Here is a 15,768-nt window from a genome sequence, read left to right as displayed (position 1 = left end):
AGTGGAATATCCCTTGGGTCAGTCCAGCCCAGCTGTCCCAGCCATGTCCCCTGTGAAACACTTGCCCAGCCCAGCCCATTGGGTGGGGGTGGTTGCAGAGACACTTCCTGTGGGGCCAGCACTGCCCAGGGACAGCCAAAGCCTTGGGCTGGGACCAACAGCGCTGCAGCCACGAGCACCAACCCAGCAGGACAGGGGCTGCTCTGGGCAGAGGGAACTGCAGCCCAGCCACAGCCAGGGCAGTGCTGCTCAGGGGGCTCTGCCAGCCTCTGCTATTCTACAGTTCAAGGAATCTTCTCCTTGGAGAGCTCTTTGAAAGGAGAATAGAGAGAGAGGCAGAAGTGGAGCTATCAAATGCACCAGTGCAAACACAGCAGTTCCTGTGAGGAACATCTCCCTATGGAAATCCTGGGAATCTACTGGACAAATTTGAGGACAAAAGTTTATGTGTGTGTGGTCCTCCACAAGGAGGGGGATGGTTGGGTACAGTATCAAGGGGTCAGTTGTGCCTCAGGAACTTATCCTCCAAGAGGAAGCTGGTGGCTGTGAAGGGGCTGTGAGGTCACTTGTGCCCCTGGAGGGGACAGGCCAAGAGCAGGAAGGTGGCTGGGGAAGGGCCTGTGAGGTCCCTTCTCTCTGCAGGAGCTGATGGCTCAGCCCGTGACTCAAGGCTGGGCCAGGGGCTCTCCAGCTGCCCCTGCCCTGGCCTGTGACAGCCCAGCACAAGGCCCCTGGCTGGCACAGGCCCTGGGAGATCCCCTGTGCCCGAGGGCCTGGGCTCCCTCCAGCAACGGGGCTTCTCTTTGGGCTGCCCCGTCCCTCGTGCTGAGCGCAGGATGGGACAGCAGCAGGCACAGCTGGGCCCTGTCTGTGCCCACAGCTGAAAGGAGCAGCCTGGGCACAGCACGGGGAGGCTGCTGCTGGCAGGGCACAGCAAAGGGCCCGGGCAGGCTGGGCACTGGCACCCCCTTGTCCTTCCCTCAGCGTCACCCCCCAAGGCAGTGCCCCCGGCAGAGCCCTGAGCCAGGCGGGAGGGACAGGATCTGCCTTCCCCGGGCTGGGGGACAGGGCTGGGCCTTTCTGCTGCCTCCAACCAAGCCAGGCTGGGCTCAACATCTCAGCTGCCTGCACAGAGCCTTTGCCTCCCTGCACTCACGGCCCCCAAGGATCTGCTGGAGAGTCCCTGGGGAGGCTTTGTCAGGAATGGCCCTTTGTCAGGAAAGTCCTTAATGCTTCAAGGGACTGCAGGGTTTTCAAAGTCCTTTGGGTTTTGCTTTTGAATCTCAAGAGAAGTTTGTGCAATCATGGCCTCCAATTCTCTCTTCCAGCGAGTCCACGAGGAGCCTGTATTGGGAATGCCCCTCAGTGGGACCCATTAATGCTTCGAGATATTTTGGGTTCTCCTTCTGACTCTGACTAATGGAAAGGTTTGTGCAATCTCCCCTCAGTACCTGAGGTTCAAGGACTCAGCACCAAAAGCACCACAGGGGTCATTCAGACAAAGCAAGTCCTAACAAACCAGGGCTCTTCCTGTGATTTTCCTCTAGTCTAGACAGTACATTAGGAATGTTGTCTCATGGAATCAGGGGACCATTGTGACACTGCAGGGCCCCATGGAACTGTTTTGCCCACGACGAGGGTCAGCACAAGAGACACCGACACCAACTTTGGAGAACAAGTGTGTAATTTTACTGCAGTGCAAAGCAGCAAAGAATGACAAAAGGCTGAGCTCAGCAATGCACCTCATCATTCCTACCAAGAGTGCCTGGAGTGAGTAGAAAAGTCCCTGCCCAGTTCCCTCATCTGTTCCCCTCAGCCAGGCCCGCACAGCAGCGGGGGAGCCCCGGTCGCAGCCAAGGGTTGGAGAACCCCTCCCGGGCACGGGAAATCCCACCCAGGGCGTCCACTCCTAGGGGAGGGCTCCATCTCTGCTGGGAGGGGGTCCAGCTTTTCTGGCCTTGCAGAAACAAGCTCACAGAGCTACGAGTGTGCAAAACCATCTGGCTCCCTTCTCCTCCTGGGTTCCACCCAGAGCCTGGCCAGGGCTTAAGGGGAAAACCAAGGCAGTCAACCTGCCCCATGTCCTGCCAAACAAGGCCAGACATCGACTGCCATGGCCTTGACCACTCTCTAAAGACAGAAAGATAAAGATCACATTTTGCTCACAATCAGACATAAGATTTGATTAATGAACACATACAAATATCATTCACTAATGAGCTGAGACTCACAGATCTCACTAATAAGCACATTTATTTTGTTCATGGGCAGATACAGGGGTAGTCTTTTCACACAGTACATCTCTGACCAACAAACATACACAGTTTTAGCTAAGGAGCAAATACATGGATAAATAGACCAGTAGGTTGGAAGGTTCATCTAGAGCTCAGCTTTGGCTCAGGGGCTGTTGTTCAGCCTCAGCACTTCAGGGACAGCAGACAGGGCTTTACATCACACACACACAGTTTCTATATTCCTTAGATATTCTCCCTTACTTTGCTTTTCACAGTCACACCCCCTATTGCAAGTCCTTAGTTGGTCCTTTGGGGTCTTCTTCAGGGGTCTCTGGTGGGGGTTTTTTGGCATGTGGTGACCCCCAAAGTTGAGGTGTCCACTTCTTGACCTCAGTTCTGAGCAGACACAGTGTCATTACCTTTCACCACAAAGACTGTAACGTTTGGTTTTGATCTTCTCTGGGTGCACAGAGCTCAGCTTCCATCCTGTTTGCTTAGTTACATCCCTGATCGAATTCTCTAGGACCTCTCCAAGATTATGGTTTGCCTTCCTTGGCCATAGAGAAATGTTGGGAGCAGTGTTCTATGTCCCACATCAAATCCCTCCTTTTCTTCAGACAAAGCTCCTAAAGGGATGGAGTGCCTTAGGAGCTTTATTTCATTTTACAGCTCGAGGCATTAGAACAGCTACAGCACTGAGTCCTGATGCAAGCTGAAATACAAATGCCCTTCCAGCTTTGGGGCAACCCTTCAGAGGTGTTATTTCCACACAGCCAACACCACCCTGTTCCATTGGGGACCAGCCAAGGATCAGTCATTTCCCCAGCAGGAAGGGTTTGAGGACATTGGGTGTGATTTCCCACAAACGTGCCCCTTTCATTAACACAATCCAGTTCTCCTGTCCCTTTAGGGGGTCACAGCTTTGGACACAGGCAGGATTGTCAGAGATGGGGGGGTACTTGCACACTAACTGCTGGGTCTACTTTTTGGGGAACACAAGTGCTCACCCAGTGACCAGGAATCATTTCTACCAGAATAGGGGAGGCAGAAATGGTGAATGGCTTCTTGTCTTTTCAGGTAAAGGAGTGCACACCCAACAATCCCTTGGAGGCAACACTTGGGTCACATTTGAGACTAAAAGGAGATGTAAATTTTGCTCCCAAGTCAACACCCAATTAACTATTGTCAGGAGAGCAAAACAAGACCAAAGCATTTTGTTTCTTCTCAGACAACCTCTCAATTACCCAAGGGGCTCTGGCCTTTGGAATTCTGGAATAATGCATCCCTGATTTGACTTCTTGTACCACTTCTACAATCAAGTGGGAACCTCTGTCTGATGACATTCCCAAATGTACCTCGAATTCAGGGATTCTTGGATTCAACAGTATTCCACTCACTTCCCCAGCCCAGTTGGTGTCACAAGGGGAAACCTCTGGCCACTCAGAGAAGGTATCCCCCAAGACTAGGAGATCTTTACACTCCCCTTTTCTGGGCAATTCAGTCAAATCCATCTGCCAACATTCACCTGGAACATTTCCACACTGTACATCACCTATTCCCACTGCATTGGCAGGGGTTGGATCATTTCTCTCACACACCACACTGATGACTCACTGCTTGTACAACTGGGTCAGTTTTGCACCCCTAACCCACCTGTGCAAATGTTACAGTACAGAGACAAATACAAACACAAAACAATGATCAGTGGAGAAAACAAAGCCAGACACCAAATCGTGGAATACCAAATAACCCACCCAAAGTGCTGGAAGATCCACACATCTTACATGAGCAGGATTCCCCAAAAGAATGCCTTATTATCCAATGGGATCTTCCCCACATCCCAGACCAGTCCAGGGATCTGTGCTCTTCTCCAGGAAAGTCCTGGGGCCGGCGTGAAGATCCAGAGATCCCTCGGATCCACGGGAGATCAGGCACAGGGTCCCATCTGGGGGCCAGAAATGATCCCCACAAGCAGCAGAACCCAAGCCCTTCACCCCAGTTTGGGGTGTTAAGAAGCAGGCATTCTTTAGGGCAGCGTGATGGACGCCTGCAGGAGAGTTCTTCTAATCCAGCCTGCTCAGGGACACAGGCAGGGCTTGGGATTACACACACTGATTCCAGAGGCATTGGATATTCTCCCTTACTTAACACATGTCCATTACTTTGCTTTACACAGTCACATCCCTTATTGCAAGTACCTATTTGGTCATTTGGGGTCTTCTTTGGGGGTCTCTGGTGGGTTTTTTGGCATCTGGTGCCCCCCCCAAAGTCAGGTGTCCCCTTCTTGACCTCGGTTCTCAGCATCACTGCTTTTCCCCACAGAGACCATCATGTTTGGTTTGATCTTCTCTGGGTCCCCAGAGCTCAGCTCACATCCTGTTTGCTTGAGTTCCAGCCCTGATCCAATTCTCCAGGACTTCTCTAAGATTCTATTGTTCCTTATTTGGCCAGAGCAGAATACTGGGAGCAATGTTCTACTTCTCCCAAACCAAGGCTCCCCCTGCCCCATCTGCTGCCAAACAAGGCCAGACATCGACTGCCATGGCCTTGACCACTCTCCAGATACAGAAAGATAAAGATCACATTTTGCTCACAATCAGACATATTTCGTTAATGAACAGGTACAAACAGGATTCACTAATGAGCCCAGACTAACAGATCTGACTAATAAGCACACCTGTTTGGTCAGGAGCAGATACACAGGTGGAGTCCCATCACACCACATTTTTACCAACAAATAGACCCAGTTTTAGCTGATGAGCAGATACATGGAGACACAGCCCATTAGGTTGGAAGGTTCATCTAGAGCTCAGCTTTGGCTTAGGGGCTGTTGTTCAGTCTCAGCACTTCAGGGACAGCCAGACAGGGCTTTACATTACACACACAGTTTACAGATTCATTACAGTCTTGCTTACTTAATACAGACACTTTTAGACAACACTTGGATCACATTTGGCACTAAAAAGAGATGTAAATTTTCCTCCCATGTCAACAGTGTTTGAACTGTGTTCAGAAGAGCAAAACAAGAGTGAAGCATTTTGTTTCTACAGTCAAGTGGGAACCTCTGATGACATTCCCAAAGGCATCCCAAATACAGGGAGGATTGCATTGAACAGGATTGCAGTCTCTTTCCAAACCTTCTTAGTGCAACAAGGAAAAGCCTCTGGCCACCCAGAGAAGGTATCCCCCAAGACTAGGAGATCTTTACACCCCCCTTTTCTGGGCAATTCAGTCAAATCCATCTGCCAACATTCACCTGGAACATTTCTACACTTTACATCACCTGTTCCCACTGCATTGGCAGGGGTTGGATCATTTCTCTCACACACCACACTGCTGACTCACTGCTTGTACAACTGGGGGCAGTTTTGGACTTATAACCCCCTTGTGCAAATGTTTCAATGATTTACTTCACTCCAAGGAATACTCTCATGTTCCCCATCCACCAGGTCACACCAGATTGGTTCAGGGACTATTATTTGCCCACCTGGGGTAACTGCCCAGCCTCCTGGAGCAAATTTTGCTCCTAAGGTTTCAATGAGCTGACAATCCTTAGCACTAGACTCATTTTTTTCTACTGGGAGAGGTATCTCTGTCAGGGTTATTAAAGACAAAACTTTACTCTCTAAAGTGCCTTTTTCTGCAGCCTCTTTGGCAGAATTATGGGCCAAATGATTCCCCAGTTCTGCTTTGGTCTCCCCCTCTTGGTGCACTCTGCAATGCAGGACAGCAGCCTCTGTTGGTTTCTGGAGATCTTCAAGCAAGTCCAAGGATTAACTTGTTCTCCTTGACTCAATCCCAAAGCTGGAGTGAGCACAGTTGGTTCTGCTTTCTGGGCTGAGGCACTGCAGAGGAGTGCCCCCAATTCCATGACCTGCTGGGGGAGTTCCTGTGCATCCAGAGAATTGTTTTCCACACTGGACAAAGCTGCCCCCACTGGGAAACAATTCCCAACCAGGACTTTCCCAGGGGCTGTCTCCTGAGTCAGCTGTGCCCCAATACACTTCTCCTCTAGTCTGGAAGCAATCCTGCTCTGGGCTTCCTTTGCTGGGGCTGGGGCAGTTGACAGGTTGCTTCTTTCATTCCTGGCCCAGCCTCCCTTGTCCTTGGAGAATTCCAAAGCCCAGGGAGGCTCCTGGGGTCTGGACTACTTGCACTTTGTGTTTGGGACACCCCATATCCACCCAGTCCAAGGAAATTCCATAGTGTCTGATCCCAACATTGCTGCTCAGCATCAGTGGCTATCAAAATATCCACACACTGGAACAAGGCTCCAAGAGGGTTTTGACTTTTCCATTCCTCCAGTTCCTTTGCCAATTGAGTTCCAAATACTGGGGGGATATTTTTAAACCCCTGTGATGCCTTAAGACCCTTTTAGGGGTTTTTTGACTTTGCTAATTTTTATAAGCTTTATATGTCATTATAGTAGAAGTAGATTTTAGAAGTAGCTATATTGTATTCCTCACCCTTTAGCACCCTTTAGTTTACACATTCCTCAACGCTCCAATCTCATTCCATGCTCCCCATATCAATCCTACCCCTGAATTCAGTAGAAATGTTTAGTCTCTTGTCAAGGCAAGGCCTGTGCTGTTTAGAGAACACTCCTATCTTGGCCTGAACAACAGAACAGAGTCAAGAACTGGGTGACCGTGTACCCTTTGTGCTCTGAGGATGGTGATGGTGATGAAGAGAGGGTCCCGAAATGCACCCCAGACTCAATTCCCAGGGAGTGGGCCCGGAGCAGACCAGAGCAAAGGCTACGGGGTGGAAACACTTGGGACTGGACAGGTAGTATTATAAAATGTAACATCTCAGGCACAGCGGGCATGCACCCTGTAACATCTGTGCCTTGGCACAAATCAAACCCTTTCCTTATCTCACACTCAATTAACTGCTCCTGAGGTTTTTCCTTAGCATCAGCTGAGCTGGCATCACCTGCAGGAGGACCACCAAAGTCAGCTGGGTTTTCCTCCCTGTCTTTGGATTTTCCCATTTGAAAGCAAAAAGCTCTTGACTTTCACAACTCAAAGGGAGACAGAAAAAGGCAGCTTTCAAATCTAATACTGTGAAACATTAAACTTTCATTTAGGGGAGTTAGCAAAGTGTAAGGATTTGCTACAACTGCTTGTATATCTTCTACTCTATCATTTATAGCTCTGAGGTCTTGGACTAACTGGGATAGCCTTCCATTTGCCTGCTTGACTGGCAAAACTGGAGCATTACATTTAGATTCACATTCTTTTAACAAGCAAAATTTCATCAGTTTTTCTACAGAGAGTGAGAATCCCTCACAACTTTCCATTTTCAAAGGCTATTGCTTTGGCCTGACCAACCCTGCTCCAGGTTTCCCTGGAATTCTCACGGGTTCTGCTCTTTTGGATCATGGAGGCACCTCTCCAGCCCATCCTATTGGAATCACTGCATCCCCAGGTGACGTTGGCAGATGGATTAGTTCTGCTTTTGGAGACTCTCATGCAAAACTAGAATCTTCCACAGAATTAGGCTCTGGAATAATAACCTATATTTTACCATTTTTAAATTGGATTGTGGCATTTAATTTTTCCAAGAGATCTCTCCCAGGCAGAGGCTTTGGGGAATTGGGGAAATACAAACACTGGGGAGCCAACCACTGTTTTCCCAATTTCAAATCCACAGCATTAAAAATGGCCCAGTTTCTCAATTCCCTGGCACACCAGACAATTGTTCCAGAATTGTGACTTGAGTTTCATTTTCCCTTATTTAAGACAGGGGAACAAGTTCCCACAGCCACAACCAATTGTACTTAGCTTGGCTGGAACCAGATGTTCTGATGGGGAAGAATCCTCTGGTGCCCCCTCAGTCGTCTTCAGTGATGCCAGGAGAGGGTTCGGAGGGTTCTGAAGTTTCAGTTGTGGACAATCCCATTTCCAGTGTCCATCTTTCTTACAGGATGCACAGGGATTGATCCCAAGTCTCCTGGGGGGATGTTTGAAGCAGGCTGCCCATGCTCTCATCCTCTTCCTCTCCCTGGGGGCACCATTTCCTCAGGGATTTCTTCCAGAACTGCAACTCCTTCCTGCTTAGCTGATTCCCACTGATTCTCCCAACCTCCAACAATGTCCCTAAATTATCTTGATCTTGTCCCTCAGCTTTTTGTCATTCCCTCCTAACCACATCTGAGGACTGCCCCACAAATATGGGGGCCAGTTGAGTCCTTCCCCCCGTGTTTCAGGATGGATATTAGTATATTTTTGTGCTGTTTCTTCCAGATGATTTAAAAATTCAGTAGGCTATTCCCTGTGATCCTGCTTCATTGCAGAGAATTTTGACGTGTTCATTGCCTTTGGCCTGGCATGTTTCATTGCAGACAACATCCACTGCAGGTATCTATTGAACCTTTCTCTAAAAATAGGGATGTTAGGATCCCATTCAGGATCTGCAGTGGGAAAGGGAATGTCCAATGTACTCTGTATATTCCCCACCAAAATCTGCTCTTCCAAGAACCTCTGACTAGTTTTAACAACCATTGCTTTCTCCCTACTACCAAACAACACTTCTAACATAGGATCCTTCTAGCCCAGATCCTGGGTTTGAATCATCATTTTGAAGGCTTTTGCCATTTAGTCTGGGTTCTATCACACAGGGGGGCCACTCCCACCCCTCCTTGTTCAGCTCTAGTTCTTCCTGCAGCTGCACTGCTCTCTCTCTGACACATTCTCTCTCCCTTTCCTTCTGGACATGCTAAATCTGCCTCTTCACATGCCAGTTCCCCTGCAAGATTGGTTTCTGCATCTTGATTTTCTGTTCCCCCACTCAACCTGCCCGTGGGGCCAACCAGAAGATCTGAGTCCTCCTCCTTATCGGGGAGACGATGAGAACAAAGTTCTCCTGTGCTCCACATTGAACAACAAGGCTTTAACCATTTCCCTTGATTTTCCTTTCTGGGATCACACCAAGGGCTCTGAGGGTGCTGCATTCACACCACAATCCTTCTGCCATTTCACAGGGTTCTGCAAAGTGAAAAACACATCACCAGATATAACCTCCTTCCACTTCTGTTCCCGTTCTGAAACAGCACCAACTGTAACAATGGATTAGAATTCAATGTTCCAGAACAGCCACCCATTGATTCCAACACTCCATTAAATTCTCCCTGGGAGCTGTTCCTCTGGGGGGGCTGCCAAACTTCATCCAAAATTGCAAAATGCAACCAAGTGGGGACCTCTTCACAATTCCCCCTTCAGACTGCCCACTCCCCATCTCTAAACAGTAGACCCAAAATGTTACAATACAGAAACAAATAAGAACACAACAATATTGATTGATAAAACAAAGCCAAATACCAAATTCCAAAATACCAAATAACCCACCCAAAGGGCTGGAAGATCCACAGGTCTCAGATGAGCAAGATTCCCAAAATACCAAAGAGCCCACCCAGTGTGCTGAAAGATCCATGTGTTTGACATGGGCAGGATTCCCAAAAAGAATGCCTTATTATCCAGTGGGATCTTACCTGTGTCCCAGACTGGGCTGGGGATCTGTGCTCTTCTCCAGCAAAGTCCTGGTGCTGGTTGAAGATCCAGAGATCCCTCAGATCTGTGGAAGATCAGGCAGAGGTGTCCTGTCTGGGGGGCCAAAAATTACACCCAAAAGCAGCAGAAACAAACTTCTTAACCCCAATTTGGAGATGTTAAAAAGGGCATTCTTCTTTGTTCAGCATGCTGGAGGTTCAGAGGAGAGTTCCTCTAATCCAGTGTGCCAAATGACAGACAGGGCTTTTTATTACACACATTGTTTACATGTGCATTTGATAGCCTTGCTTACTGAATACATATTCATTACTCTGCTTTACATAGTCACACCCCTGTTGGAAGTCCTTTTCTGGTCCTTCCAGGCCTTCTCTGTCACAGCACCACTGTGTTTCCTTTAACTGGGTACACAGGGCTTAGTTTACATCCTGCTGGTTTGGGACATCCCTTATCTAATTCTCTAGGACTTCTCCAGGATTACATTGTTCCTCATTTGGGCACTCCAGGGTACTGGGAGTAGAGTTTCTATTTCTTCTATCAATGGTTTGATGGAGACCATGAGGAGCTGGGAACTCGTTGCAGGGAAAAGAGGGAGCAGTTGGGAAGTAACAGGCAGGTGGGGGAGAGAACTGTTCAGAGAACAGCTGAGATACAGCTCGAGCAAGCTGAAAACTAAACTGTCATTTGGGGTCATCCCAGATCGACTGGATTTCAGAAATTACTCAACACAGGTGCCACCTCCTCCAGCCAAGCCCAGGAGATCAACCTCCTCAGCAGGTGCAAGAGTGGGATGTTCATGTGCCTGCTGCCATCTCCCAAAAGCCATTATCCCACTCCTGCTGACAAGATGGGCAAGATGAGGATCTACCTCACAAGATCTGCTGCCGGAAGAAGAGCGTGTCCCAAAGGATGTCCTCAGCCTTCTCAGAGGGGACGTCAGATCCTCTCCAGGGATGGTCCCAGCCCTTCCCAATCCGGACTGGGCACCAGCTCCTACTCTTCCCTCGAAAACAAACAACAAATTCATGACAAGAGATTACAAACAAAAAGTGGAAACAAGACAAAAAGGTAAAATGTTAACATTCTGTCAGGGTTCTGAGGAAGGCCCAACCCCTCCAGGCCAAAGAAAAACCCCACCTCCTCCAGCTCAGGAAAACCCAGGCCTTCTCCCTGCCCTGCTGCATTGGCCCAAAGAAAGGCTCCTAAGCCAAGGCAGCCCAAGCCTTTCCTGGCCTGCAGCCCAAAGCAGCTGGTGTTCTGCAGCCCCACCTTTGCTCCCCCCACGGGGGTTGGTTTTTGGCAGGCTGGCTGCCCCTGCCCCAGCCCCGCCCAGCAAAGGGGCAGTGGCAGAGGCTGGAGGCAGAGCCGGGCTCCCATTTCACACCCAGCCCAGAGCCCAGCCCACCCTCCTGCCAAGAAGCAGCTTGGCAGCCGGCTGAAGAATTCATCGGGTTCCCGCCAGCAAAGGGGGAACCTTCGGTGCCCAGCCAGGCTGAGCAATGCCCGGGAGCACCCCCTGGGTGTGGACTCATCTGCAAACGGCGTGTGGAGCACGGCTTGGAGGAAGGGGCCAGAATCAAAGCCCATCATCTTCAGTCCAGGTCAACAACAAAGAGCTTGTCATCCCTGATGTCGTCCTCGATGTCTCCAGCAGCAGCCCCACCCGGCACAGCTTCTCCAGAGGCCCCTTCTCCTTCCCTGGGGGCCAGACCAGGCTGTCAGTGTTCTGCCGAGGGCCCAGCTGTCTGTGAAGCAGGATGAGCAAAACCAGGTTGGATGGTGGCCACCAGCACTTGGGAGACCGGGTCTGCAGCCCAGCTCCAGCACAAAGAGGTGCATGTTCCCATGTGATGATCCCCCCTCAGTGCTACAGGCATGACAAAAAAATCTGGTTTTCTTTACTTCTTATTGCCAAGAGATGTGTGGAGGTGTTACTTGCCAGGCCCCTGGATCAAAGTGAGCACGTGGATCTCTCCCATCTTCTAGAGCAGGTGAATGCCCTGCACCCAAGGATGGCACAATAGGTCTTCCAATGATGGCCTGTCCGAGGGGCGGATGGACAAACACCACCTGATAAGGTGCTGGCACCCTGGGGGGAAAATCGCCGGTCAGTTGGAGAAGGATCCTGTCCCCTTTGTCCCACTGTCCACGTGCCCAGGCTGTGCTGGCTGTGCTCAGAGCTGTGCCCAAACTTCTCCATTGATTCTCCCTTTTGGAGGAGAGCAGGATGGCAGGACACAGGCCACCTCCTCCAGCCAACCATGGGACAGAAACAGCTTCAAGAGCGGCGTCCTCGTGAGCCCGCTGCCCTCTCCCAACACCGTTATTCCCCCCGTGCCACAAAGATTGGTATCCACCTCGAGAGACCCGTGGTGGGAACGGGAGCTGGTCCCAGATGGTGTTGGTGCCTCTGCAGAACGGGTGCTTCCCGCAGACCATCTGGTAGAGCAGGATGCCCAGGGACCAGACCGTGGCCGCCTCGCCGCGGTAGCGTCTGAAGCAGATCCACTCTGGCGGGCTGTATGACGGTGTTCCTACGGAATACAGATGGAGTTCATCAGGTGGATGCTGCCTGCTCCCAGAGCCTCACCCCAGCATCCCTGGCAAGGTGGGGCCTGCCCCAGTGGCACACGCTGTGCCCCACTGCCTTCTCACCGGCCCTTGACTCTTGGTTACAAACTTGGGGTTGGAGAAGAAGCCACTGATGTCCAAGAGGGCAGCAGAAGCCCTGGCAAGGCCCAACCATTACATGCAAGGGAAAAACCCAGCCAGTGGTGAGGAAAAGCCATGCCTTCTCCCCGCCCCACTGCACTGCCCCCAACAATTCATCATAAGCCAAGGCAAACAAGGCGAGTGGAGCAGCCCAAGCCCTTCCTTGCCTGCACACCAAGCCAGCTGGTGCACAGTTCTGACTCCCTTCTCTGCTACCCTCACAGGGGTTTTTGTCAGGTTGGCCCCCCCCTGCCCCACACCCAGCCCAGAACAGGGTGGGTGGCAGCAAGGCCAGGGCCCGTCTCACAATCACCCCCCAGCCCCATCCAAAAGCCAACTCGGCTGAAGAACTAATCCTATTCCCCCTCAGCCAAAGGGGCAATCTCTGGTGCCACACCCGGGCATGGCCATGCAGTGCCCGGCACCAGGAGCATCCCCCGGCTGTGGGCTCACCTGCAAACTGGGTGTAGATCGTGTCCTGAAGGAAGGTGGCACATCCAAAGTCAAGGAGCTTCGCCTCACCAGTGGCCAGGTCGAGGAGGATGTTCTGGGGCTTGATGTCCCGGTGCAGGACGCCGCAGCTGGTGCAGTGCCGCACGGCCTTCAGCACCTGGCGGAACAGCCCCCACGCCATCTCCTCCGGCAGGAACCTCCACGCCGTGATTACGCGAGAGAGGTCCCGAGAGCGCTCCGGACGCTCCATCACCAACAAGAAACTGTTGGGGAGCTCGAACCACTCCAGGAGCTGGATGACACCACGAAAGCCATTGGACACCTTGTCCAGCAGCACGATCTCCAGGGGTGCCAGGGTGCCGTCGGGCTGCGGGGGGACCACGGGGTCGTCAGTGGGGCTGATGCCGTGCCTGTCTGCCTGCTCCCCCTCTGCCAGCCCTGGATGCTCCCCGTCCCCCACCGACCCCACGGCCACTCTCCCTCCAGGTGTCCCGGCGGCTTCCACCCTCCCGGGCCTCGGCTCGTCCCCGCCCGTCCCGCCCCGCTTTCTGCCGCTGGCCCCGCTCGCTCACCAGCTCGCCCCAGCGCCGGATGAGATCCCGGGGCACGGCTTTGATGGCCACCTGCAAGCCAAGGGGAAGGGCGGGTTGAGCTCGCCGCCCGTCCCGCTCTCCTCCTCCTCCTCCTCCTCCTCCTCCTGCACTCACCGGGGCTCCGTCCGCCAGGCGGGTCCCCGCGTAGACGCGGCCGAAGCCGCCGCTGCCCAGCAGCGAACCCAGCCGGTAGCGCTTCTGCAGGGGCCCCTTCGCCTTCCGCGCGGGCGAGACGTGGCCGTCAGCGTTCGGGCCGGGGCCCGGCACGGCCCCCGAGCGCCCCTCGAGCGGCCCGGGCCGGGCTTCCCCACCCGCAGCGGGCAGCGGCGGCGGAGCTCTGCCCGGGGAACCCGCCGAGGAGGCGGCAGCGGCCGCGGCGCCCGCGTCCCCCGCCGGCCCCGGCAGGCGCCGGGCTCGAGCCGGGCGGAGCCAAGGGGCGGCGAGGCCGAGCCCGCCCCACAGCCCGTCCCAAAACCCGTCCCACAGCCCGTCCCACAGCCCATCCCAAAACCCGCCCCATAGCCCGCCCCAAAACCCGCCCCACAGCCCGCCCCACAGCCCGCCCCACAGGAGCGCCCAGCAGCGCCACAACCGGCGCGCCGGGAGCCGGGCGAGGGCGGGACCGCGCCGGGCCGCCCAGGGCCGGGGACGGGGCGGCCCCGCCCGGCAGAGGGGAACGGCCGGGGCCATGGCCCGGGCCGGCAAGGGGAGGGGGGACCGGGAACGGGACAGGGACACCGGGACTGGGACACCGGGAGAGGGACACCGGGAGAGGGACACTGGGAGAGGGACACCGGGACACCAGGACAGGGACACCGGGACAGGGACACTGGGACAGTGGGACACCGGGAGAGGGAGAGGAGGAAGAAGAGCAAGAGCAGGAGAAAGACCGAGAGCTCGTCTCTAGAGTCGCTGCTGCTGCCGCCGCTGCTGCTGCCGAAGCGCCGGGGCCGTTGGTCCGTTCGTCGGTTCGTCCGTTTGTCCATTTGTCCGTTCCCCGTTGGCCCCCGCGCGCCCCGGGGGCAGCCCCGGCTGGAGTCACGGAGCTCCCCTTCCTCCCGCACCCATGCCGAGACCACGGGCTTTTTTAGCTGCTTCACTTTATTTTGACTTCTTTGCTGGCAATCTTGCAACTTCCCGCCGCTGCTCGGACCCCATCCCGCCCGCTCGGCCCGCGCTGCTGTCGCTTCCTCCCGGGCCAGCCGGGGGCTGGACTTGCCCCTGAAGTTTGGGAAGGGGTTTGCTCAGTGAGGAGCCCCGGCACGTCCGGCCAGCGCCAGGCAGAGCCAGCCCCGGGGAGGGCAGAGCAGGACAATCGGCAGGGGAAATGCAGCCCTTTGGGGTCAGCGCTGCTCCCCGACCACACCAGGGCTGTTCCTGTTTTCCTGCCCTCTTAGAGGGGAAAACCGGCGACTGCAGAGAGGATTAAAAAAGAAGACAATTAGAAGACTATTCTTGCTCCCTGTCCCTGCTGCCATTTGGATGCCAGTCCATCCTAATAAATGCAGGCTTAATTTGGAATGGACACGATGTAGCAGCTTTTTCAGCACCCAATATTTAACAGCTCTCTTTCAGGGGACAGTGGAAAAAGGGGGGGGAGAACGGGAGAAAAGGGGGGCTGGGACCTCCAAACTGAGCAGGGAAGGGGCTGAGACTCTGAAACCGAGCAGGGCAGAGGGGAAGAAACAGCCCCAAACCGAGCCGGGGAGGGAGCTGAGGACTGTGGGGATGATGAGAAAAGGGTGGGAGAGGGGAGAAAAGGGGTGTTGGACAGTGGGCAGGGGGACAGAGGGCGGGGGGTTCCCATATGGGTCCCCCCTGTCCCCCATCAGTTGGGCCCTGGAGCGGTTCCCTGGGGCTCTGGGAGGGGGCAGATCCGCCCTGGGAATGTCCACTGCTTCTGTAACCCTTTCTGTGCTTGCTCTGGTCACGATTCTCCACAGGTCCCCAACCCTGGGGGCTGATGGGGGGACTCCCCCCACCCAGCAGCTGGTGCTGCAGCAGCTGTGGGGCAGAGGGGGGTGGGAAAGGGGGGTCCGGGGTGGCCCCCTGAGCTCCCAACCTGCTGTGGGGACAGAGGGCTGCTGGGGGAGCACCCCCTGACCCGTGTCCCTGCACACACAGGGCTGTTCCAGTTCCTGGGAAATTAGCTCATCCATATTCATTGCACATTTTTACATCTTCACGAGCTCCCCGAGAGTGCGCGGTGTTCCATGTAAATCTCGGGACGCGCCTTCTGGCGCCTGCGCACTTCTCTCTGGTGCTCCT

The 15,768-nt window shown here is 53.8% G+C and overlaps 1 protein-coding gene and 1 long non-coding RNA gene across 4 annotated transcripts; both read right to left on the bottom strand.

Moving 5' to 3' along the window:
- Positions 1-2,221: 2,221 nt before the first annotated feature.
- Positions 2,222-11,056, bottom strand: LOC135405614 (uncharacterized). 3 transcript variants are annotated; one of them, XR_010425845.1, is made up of 3 exons: positions 10,611-11,056; positions 9,727-9,834; positions 2,222-9,223 (listed from the first exon to the last, which is right to left on the bottom strand). It is a non-coding gene; the product is annotated as an uncharacterized LOC135405614 (long non-coding RNA). The 3 variants fall into 3 exon arrangements; XR_010425844.1 differs by having other exon boundaries at positions 9,727-9,809; XR_010425843.1 differs by lacking the exon at positions 10,611-11,056 and having other exon boundaries at positions 9,727-9,986.
- Positions 11,057-11,348: 292 nt separating this feature from the next.
- On the bottom strand, positions 11,349-14,190 carry LOC135406330 (serine/threonine-protein kinase pim-1-like). Its single transcript, XM_064640740.1, has 6 exons — positions 13,615-14,190; positions 13,480-13,530; positions 12,908-13,274; positions 12,100-12,276; positions 11,678-11,831; positions 11,349-11,483 (listed from the first exon to the last, which is right to left on the bottom strand). The coding sequence occupies exons 1-5, from the start codon at positions 14,188-14,190 to the stop codon at positions 11,725-11,727; spliced, it is 1,278 nt and encodes a 425-aa protein (XP_064496810.1). The 3' UTR covers positions 11,349-11,483; positions 11,678-11,724.
- Between the last annotated feature and the right edge of the window lie 1,578 nt (positions 14,191-15,768).

The sequence above is a fragment of the Pseudopipra pipra genome, chromosome W (genome assembly GCF_036250125.1).
Source record: "Pseudopipra pipra isolate bDixPip1 chromosome W, bDixPip1.hap1, whole genome shotgun sequence".
Classification (NCBI taxonomy): domain Eukaryota; kingdom Metazoa; phylum Chordata; class Aves; order Passeriformes; family Pipridae; genus Pseudopipra; species Pseudopipra pipra.
The sequence above is the reverse complement of the archived record's forward strand: the minus strand, read 5'-3'. Positions and strand labels throughout refer to the sequence as shown.